Here is an 8736-nt window from a genome sequence, read left to right on the forward strand (position 1 = left end):
TGCAGATATAAAATCAGAGGAATTACTGCCTTTGCAAATACACAAGTAGTGAAGTAGCTGCATGCATACTTCTTCAGAAGGATGTCTCTGGCACATTCAATGTGTCTGCTGATCAACTGCTGAAAAACAGAGAGCTCCATGGACTCCTGTCTGGTATGGAACTCCTGCACGTCAATAAGGCGCAACTTCCTGCAGGAGTGGAAAAGTTTGTTGTGAGCAAATGGAGAAGAGAAGAAAAGAGGAGCTGCATGATAAGACCAAGATATGATCAAGAGCTCATAATACTGATTAATAACAGTGGGCCAGGTACTTAAAATACACCACTGGATTTACTGTGATGTAACTGTAAAGCGCATTGCACATATTTGCTTATTCATAAACATGGTCCCCTCATTTGCATGCACTGTTTAGTGATTTACATCTGAACATTGTTGCGTAACCAATAAAAGTTTAACGAACCTGATAGTAAATTTCCTTGTAAGAAGCCGAAATGGACTGAATCATACTTGCACAGACACTCAGCTTATTAACCAATTTTTATAGGCTAATATACAAATGCTAAAGAATTATGAATCAACTTCGGGTAAACATGCAGTTTGTGTCCAGCACTGGGAATCCTTGTATATCTAGATGATTTTACTTTGTTCATCATTGTTGTCATTCTCTCTACCTCTGTCGACCAGCTTACCTACAATTCCCATAATTCCCTGTCTCAGGACATTAATCAGAGACTGTTTCACCATTCACACTCACTGGCATACTGATCACACACACCATTCTCACTCACAATACTCTGTATAAATACCTGTCGAGTTTGTCTGCAACTTGCTTATTGAGTGGTTTCTTTGTTTCTTGCCTAATCGTATACAGAAGAGCTCACTTTCACTAAGTGATGTCCATGTTTTCAGATTCATTTTCAAAACTCAAAATGCTATAGTATAGTGTTCTATCTTAGACAAATGCACATGAAGTAATTGTGTTATAGACCATCTAAAGTACACTCACTTGAAGGATATGTGCCATAGGTCCAACACAGACAGCATGGTGGGGTTGATGGAGTGGAGCCGGTCTCTTATCTTTTTTTTGGCTTGGTGAAAGGATTTCTTCCACGGTTTTGGCACAACCTCCATTCTAAAAGACATTTTAAAGGACATGACATGACAAAAACATGACAAATACGAAAACGGACATCTTCCTAAAACGTAGCTATTTCTGACTGTGCAGCATTTGACAGTGGTGTAACCACAAGAGGGTGTTTAAGTGAAGAACATATAACACAGACACTGCGTAAATGAGTAAACCAGCAGAAGCTTATTTTACACTTACTTTTAAAACCCTGCAACATATCTTGCAAACAGACTGGCATAGGTTATGATGGCTGACACATTATTGAATAAAATTCTAGCTTTTGCTGGTTAGATTATCTCATAGTTCACATTTGTGATTTGTGGATTTAAGGTTATTTGCATTCATAGTGCCTTGTAAAAGCATCAACCCCTTCATCAGACCATTACATTCTACTGGATTACAAAGGATTTTATGATATTTTGTGAGGGTTGATTTGACCCTCAAAACAAATCAATATTAGTTTTATATAAGAAAATAATTGACATTCGTGTCACATTGATATTGTGACTGAAATCCAACTGAAAATGCTGTTTGCAAAAGGTTGTGTTTTTTATTTTTTGTATCTTTTATCTGGTTTATTCACATCAAGCTTGTGATGGAAAGCTGTAAACTGAATACCAATGAGAAATCTAAGGAAATGAAAGATTAAATTGCAGACATGTACAAATGGGACAAAGCTACAAAATAATATACATTTGCTTGGATATCCCAGTAAGCACTGCTGGATCAATTCTAAGGAAATGTAAGGTACATTATACCACCTGGGCACTGCCTAGACCAGGCTGTCAAGATTAGGGAAATGTGTTGTGGTTTTTGATTGTTACACTGTGTGTGAATAGTGGACATTACAATTCAACTAGACTCACTCTTTTCTGTGAGGAGGTAGATTGTTGACCTTCTCTTCTTTCTTCTCTCTTGGGTCCTGTAGCACAGAATCCACTGCAAAGCAGGAAAAGGACTATCAGTGCTGTGACAGTGTGAAGCTTAGAAAGTGTATTCTAGCTAATCTCCTAGCAAAAAGCTAATAAATTATAACACATTTCCTTAAGCTTCCCTGCGGTTCCCTTTCAGCAACAGCTAACAAAAACAGTGGCTGAACAGTGGAGTAATACCAGAAGGGAATTTGAGTGCTAATGTATAGCATACATTGGTGTGTATCTGGCTAATAGGCCAAGGGCAGCCCAACAATTTCAGTACTTATTAACAACCAGCTAACTAGGAGTTAACTTGATTGGCTTAATATAATATTTAATATTTAATTGACTACTTTTAAGCCATATGTCGTAAAGAAATAAAATGTAATGTAAATGTAAATTACAAATTAAACTTAATGAAAGCTTTTCAATACCACTGGCACTTGTTCTGGTACTTTAAGATATACTGTTGTGTATAAAAATAAACTTAGTACACTGCACAGTTAAAAGAAAATAGTAGTAACAGTAGCTGGCAGTCCTGAATAGTGTCAGTACCTTTTGTTCATTTTAAAGAGAACAGATTTGACTATACTGAACTTAACTCTGTGAAGAAATGTGTGTACTTTTAGTAAAGACATTAATATATATTAATTATATAAAATGTAGAGTTCTAAAATGGTGTTAATCTGACTACACCATTTGTAAATAAAATTGTATGAATTTTGAAATGGTGTTACACTCATCACTGGAACATCAGATCAGAAAAGTGTGGGATGCCACAAACTGCCATTAAAATGTAAGTGTATTAATAAATCTGGACGGAAAGAAAGTCCAACTCACTCTCTCTTATAAGCCAATACAGCAATATGCATCATTATACCTATGGTTTTCTTAATGCTGAGCAGATAGTCCTCGCTCATTTCCTCTGAGAAAATCTCAATGGTTCTTGTTAGTCTCTTTAGGTGGGACGGTACCAAGGTTAGGATGTTGTCCAGCCAAGAGTCTTCAATGGCTGCCACATGTTCTGTATCAATCCCGTTTCGAATGTAGTTGTAGTATCTCTGGAAAGCACAATAGAATACCTTTACTTGAGGCAAAGATACGCTATCTGTCAAAAGACATTGGAGACCTGGTCATTTTAAAGTGTTAAAAAACCTAGAGGAACTACTTCATACTTCTGCCAAGAGCCCATCTATTTCATTCGTTCAGGCTTTTAAACAATCTTAAAGGCCTAAAGTTTCAAGCTGTTCCTTTAATAATAGTACTGACACGGATATGGTGAAATCAATATTTAGCCAGCACCTAACACGGTATGTTCTACATATAACAGAAGACACTCTGAATAAGAACTAAGCTGAATAGAATAAATCCAGTATTAGCAAATTCTGGGCCAAATATGGCCTTGGTCCAGCACCACTTGCCAGGTCAGGAAACTTGGTTTGGATGATGAACTCAGCTGAACACACCACTGTTTAAAGATTTCTAGGGTGCAGATGGTGAAGTTCTGCAGCACTTTGAAGGGACGTCTAAGGAAGTATAGTCTGATGGGCCTTCTTCATCAAGGTGTTTTTGTGGCAGGACCATGACGGGTCCTGCGGGATGTAAATTTGAAACAATCTACTTTTACCACTGCAGCCCCATTCTATAACAGGGTGGTAGCTCCTCTCCTGCTTCTTGCTGCAGTCCACCATCATCTCTTTTATCTTGCTGCCATTTTTCCAGATGTTTAATCTCCTCTACATCATTATTATCTCAGAGATCAGGCCCACCATTACAGTGTCAAAACTGGCCCAGCTGTGGCTTTGTTCTGGCACAGAATTTGGACAGTCATCACTGTCACTTTACGTCGATGTGGGGCTTGATGACCGAATAAGTGGGGGCCAGCACCGGGCAATGACTTATTTGCTGACTGGTCATATGGTATAACAAAAAAGGAGGTATTTTTTTTACTTGACTGAAAAGTAACTGTAACATCATAACAATACTCATGTGGAGCACAAAGATGCCGCCAGCTGAACAAAACCCACAGACCTTCCCAGCTCTCTCCTGCTGTCCAAGGTGCTGACAGCCCAGCCCCGCTGTTAAGCAGCACTGTTTTGGACAGCCTGACTCAGAACGGCTGCTTGCCATTAAAGAGCACACCTCGACACACTCGCTCACGGCTCAAGGACCAGCATAAAAGCCCAGCTGGTAGAGCAGTGGGTGAGCATTCTTCCTCAACGAGGCAGCCACACTAACTTTTTCTTGTGTTTCCCTCCTTGTTTCTTGTTTCTCGTTGCTATCTCACCTCATAGGCGGTTAAAAGCCCTGCTACCTGCAGACCACCTGTCTGGTCCATGTCCCGCACCATGAGTTCGGCACCTGCCCCACAGCTTGCCCAGCGCCCAGTACCACAGCTGCCCCTACTTCTTCTAGGAGTTCTACCTCCTTTTCTGACATTGTGGCTTATAAATAAAGTCCCTTATGGGTTAGTATCTGTTAACTTGCATCTGCCACAGTCTGGTTCTGGTCTGCAGGTCGGGCCATTGGCGACAACTCAGGAAAAAAAGGAGGCAAGATGTCTCCAAACCTTTCATGAGCAGGGCATTTTCTTTCTCTTGCACATCAATAATTCAGTCTTATGCAAAAATTTGGGCACAAGTTTCAGTTTCTAAATGAAAATATTGTACATTCACACCTTCTTTACAGAACTATTTATGATAAATTTAAATACATTGTTTTTTCTGTTCTGTTCTATTTTAGAAAATAAGACAAAATAAGAAAATTTGTCATGCCATTCACCCACTTCCGTAATTAGCCATAAAATTGTTCTTTCTATGACTTTGACAGCCTTGGACAAATTACCTAAAAATGTCAATATCATGCAGAGCTACATGCCATATTATTCACCAAGGATCATAAGGTAAGAGCAGCAGCTCCTTACCAAAATGTCCTTTTCAATGGGAGTGGGTGAGCCACACGTGGGTGGTGAGCTGTCACTCGGGATGATCATACCAGTGGCAGCCTCCTGCTGCCTGCAATAATAAGTTCAACAAAAATATCATGAATAACAAGCAATAATTAGCAAAGAGTCATGAACATGATGAGAATGCCACGAATTGACAGGCAGTTACAAGAACATCACCCACATGATAATGTTGACGAGAGCACTGCGGAACTGTTCTCTGTCTTTCTTGGGCTTGATGCTGCCGCGATGTCTGGAGGATTTGTCTTCCAGGGTTCCGCCAAAGCTCTGATCATGCCACACACCTCCTCCAAGTTTGTGTTCTAGGAGAAACATGAGCATTAACTTGGTAGGACTTTGAATTAAAAAAAAAAAACTATGCAAGGATTTTACAATGTTACAAAAACAAAATGTGGCAGAATTGTGTAAGCAGCTTCAATATGTTTATATTACTATAATGAACTATGTAGTCAAATCCAACATTCCACAAGTTTTGCAATGTACATTTTACAGAAGAAGGGAAAAAACATCTTGGCTTACAGTGGGAAGATTTCATTCCAAGTCACTTTTGAGCATTTCTATTGTCCCATTTATCATACGATTTTGACACAATGTAAAGAACATCTTGATTCCCAATTTAAATTAAATCAATGAACCACTGAATGGGCAATTGAACTTTTCAATCTTTTGATTCTTCTGAATTATAACACGTGCAGAAGGTTGCATTTATCATTTAGAATCCAGTTTCCCACTTGTAAATTCTTTAAATGCTCATTAGGAGTTTCACAAAAATAGTTACGTAAAGTGTATGTTGACAAACATGCAGTTTGCACAATGGTAATCTGGTGGCAATAGGCTTCCACTGTTTACCAACATTAGCCCCAAAGTTCCATTGCAAACACGACACCAGATACGGACAAATAGTGTAAATTTTATTTCTCATTTGTCGTAAATAATTCATATTTTATATTTTCTTAATTTCTTGCATCACATTGGTCAAATATTTTAAAATATTTTCCAATTTGGTTTCTTTTTCCATTAGAGAACTTTTCATATTTCTGAAGTCTTTCAGAGTCTGAATAAAACAAATGTAATGTTCCTTACTGGAAATCCTAGTCGGCACTTCATAATCATTGGTTTCTTCTTTGGCTGGCACATGCAGAATGAAGGTAGGGGTTGCATCTTGCCACTGAGGCTTTGCATGAACCTGAATATTAGAAGACAAAATTTTTATGACAAAATGACTGTTCTATTAAACAGGTCATGTGCATGTTTACAGTGGATTCTGCTTAACATCAGCATTGTCTCACCTTCGGAAGTTGTGGCAAGAGACGCACCGGGCTTTCCAGTATCTTAGGCTGCTTATTACTCCTCAGTGCACCCTGTAACACGCTTCAGTTAGCTGAGTCAAACGGGTTTGTCAAGGGCATTCATTAGATCAATAGGCCTGCTTAAATGACAACAGGTTAAATTGTGTGCACAAGACAGGCAGCATTTGCAGAAAGCTCCAGTGATGCTTGCGCTGAAGGTCGGCAGGTAGTAACTACTTCCATTAACTTTACTGACCAGACTCTTGTTGGTTTTGTACTTTTCTGACATTGCCTCTGTTCTACTGACGTGTTTTGCTGGGACAATTTCAAAAAGACCAGAGCCCTACAAACCTTAGTTTCTAAAATTTTCCACTGCACTTTTTTTTTTAAATCAATAAATGATATCATATCAATCATAATGGGATGTGCAAGACATTTCCAGAAGGTTAGGCATTATTTAGTCTTCACATCTCTCAGCTTCTAAAGCTGTGGTTGGAGCACAGGTTTGCAACCAGCCAGGGAGCAAAGCAGGTTAAGGGCCTTGCTTACGGGCCCTGCTTACGGGCCCAACAGTGGCAGCTTAGCAACTGTATTGAACCCACAACCTTGTGATCAACAGCCCAGCGCTCTAACGACAGAGACTCCACTGACCAACACATAAGAAATTGTGCAACATTGTGCTAATTTATGTCAAATTTACATAAATTATGAATAAGTATAAATACACTCTCTCTCTCTCTCTCTCTCTCTCTCTCTCTCAGTATATATGAATACTGAAATATTGAACTATACTATATATTTGCCATTTTAGTTTTTCAAGTAACCTTTCCATTTTTTTACTATTAAAAATGTATAATAAAATGTATTTTTAACATTTATAAAATGTATTAAAACTACAACACTAACACGGTAGTAACTAATTTAGTTCTGTGTATATAACTGCACCTACACTTAAACACCTTAGAAACTGTGAGAGCTTGCATGTACAAAGAAAATCACATGCACACACACACACAAACTCCATTTTCTATGTATTATTTATGTCATTTGACCATATTCATGTATATTCTGTGTTGTCTTACATGTAGCTACATGACTGCAATTCTCTAGTTTGCCTTATGGATTTAAAAAGTCTTCTCTTACTTTTTCACTCTCTCTTAAATGTAATTTCAACAACTACACGTAACTGTCGTAACTTAATCATAACTCCTCTCTTTCCCAGACATGTCCTCTTTTAAGGACCTAAAAACAATTGAAGACGAATGTCTAGAACGCAGAAGATACAGACTGACTCCAAATTCGCTTTTACAAATCAGTTCTAGATAACCTTTCTGTGGTTTTGTCTCCTTTGGAACCAAGTGGGCCTGAGAAGAAGACGACCATCAAAACAAACCCACAGTGGTGCAGCCGGTCAGACACACCAGGAAAACTGAACAGTGTCCAGTGAAATTATGGCAAATTACTTCTGCATTTAGATGAGGTTTTATTGTGTAAATATTGTTAGGAAAGTTAAATAATGTAAAACTATACTATATAAATACTATATATATGTGCTTGTTTAATTGATTTTACTTGAGTTGAACTGAAAGGAGAGGAGGAGGTTTGGACATCAATGTCATGAGGCCAGTGGTGGCTCAGCGGTTAGAGCGCCGGGCTATTGATAACAGGGTTCGGTTGTGGGTTCGATTCGTGGGCTCGGCAAGCTGCCACTGTTGGGCCCTTGAGCAAGGCCCTTTACCCTCTCTGCTCCCCGGGTGCTGGAGTTGGCTGCCCACCGCTCTGGGTGTGTGTGTACTCACACATGTATGTATGTGTGAGTGTGTGTGAGTGTGTGTTCACTACCAGACAAATACATGCACCTTTACCTTTAAGACTATTTGCTAAATCAGTAACGTTAAATATTGATGTTTTAATGTTCAATAACACAACTGTAGGATTTTAGAGATATTTTAATAGCTAGCTAGCTACCTTCATCCCACCCTCACACACACACACACACTGCCACAGTCCTACAGTTTAGTTTACATAAGTTTATTATTAATAAACCAAGATATGGTCACCCTAACATCAGCTGTGTAATGCAGTGCCAGCCAGCCTGCAGCCTTACCTTACTGTCCATGTTCCAGTGGGACTCAAACGATACACTGCCCCAATTCACTCACATTTATCCTTTAGCCTTTAAGATGTTTTACAACAAATAAACTTTAATATTTAATATAAACTAATAAACTATGATATGACGCAAAATACCTGCACGGTCAAAATACCTGCACGGTCAGCTGCAGTATAACCGACTCGCTCGAGCGTTTACAGCTACAGCGCGTCGGTAGTTCATCAGTACGACTAATACTAATAATATAGTAATAATTACAGCTATTAATAATCAGAATAATTAATGCAATGGCGCTGTCAGAGAGAGGGAAGCCCGCACTAATCAGAG

At 38.8% G+C, this 8736-nt stretch overlaps 1 protein-coding gene across 1 annotated transcript in view; it reads right to left on the bottom strand.

The window, feature by feature from the left end:
- dnah7 (dynein, axonemal, heavy chain 7) overlaps positions 1-8736 on the bottom strand; it is a 160696-nt gene that overhangs the window by 151943 nt on the left and 17 nt on the right. Inside the window, exons 1-9 of the mRNA XM_072686501.1 lie at positions 8404-8736; positions 6297-6368; positions 6091-6193; positions 5171-5309; positions 4966-5056; positions 2923-3103; positions 1995-2067; positions 1006-1131; positions 70-189 (exon numbers count right to left, since the gene is read on the bottom strand). The exon at positions 8404-8736 is cut by the window's right edge and continues 17 nt beyond it. Coding sequence (XP_072542602.1) covers positions 70-189; positions 1006-1131; positions 1995-2067; positions 2923-3103; positions 4966-5056; positions 5171-5309; positions 6091-6193; positions 6297-6368; positions 8404-8415 — 917 coding nt within the window. The 5' untranslated portion in view covers positions 8416-8736. The remainder of the gene's footprint in view (positions 1-69; positions 190-1005; positions 1132-1994; positions 2068-2922; positions 3104-4965; positions 5057-5170; positions 5310-6090; positions 6194-6296; positions 6369-8403) is intronic.

This window comes from Salminus brasiliensis, chromosome 8, assembly GCF_030463535.1.
Source record: "Salminus brasiliensis chromosome 8, fSalBra1.hap2, whole genome shotgun sequence".
NCBI classification, from domain to species: domain Eukaryota; kingdom Metazoa; phylum Chordata; class Actinopteri; order Characiformes; family Bryconidae; genus Salminus; species Salminus brasiliensis.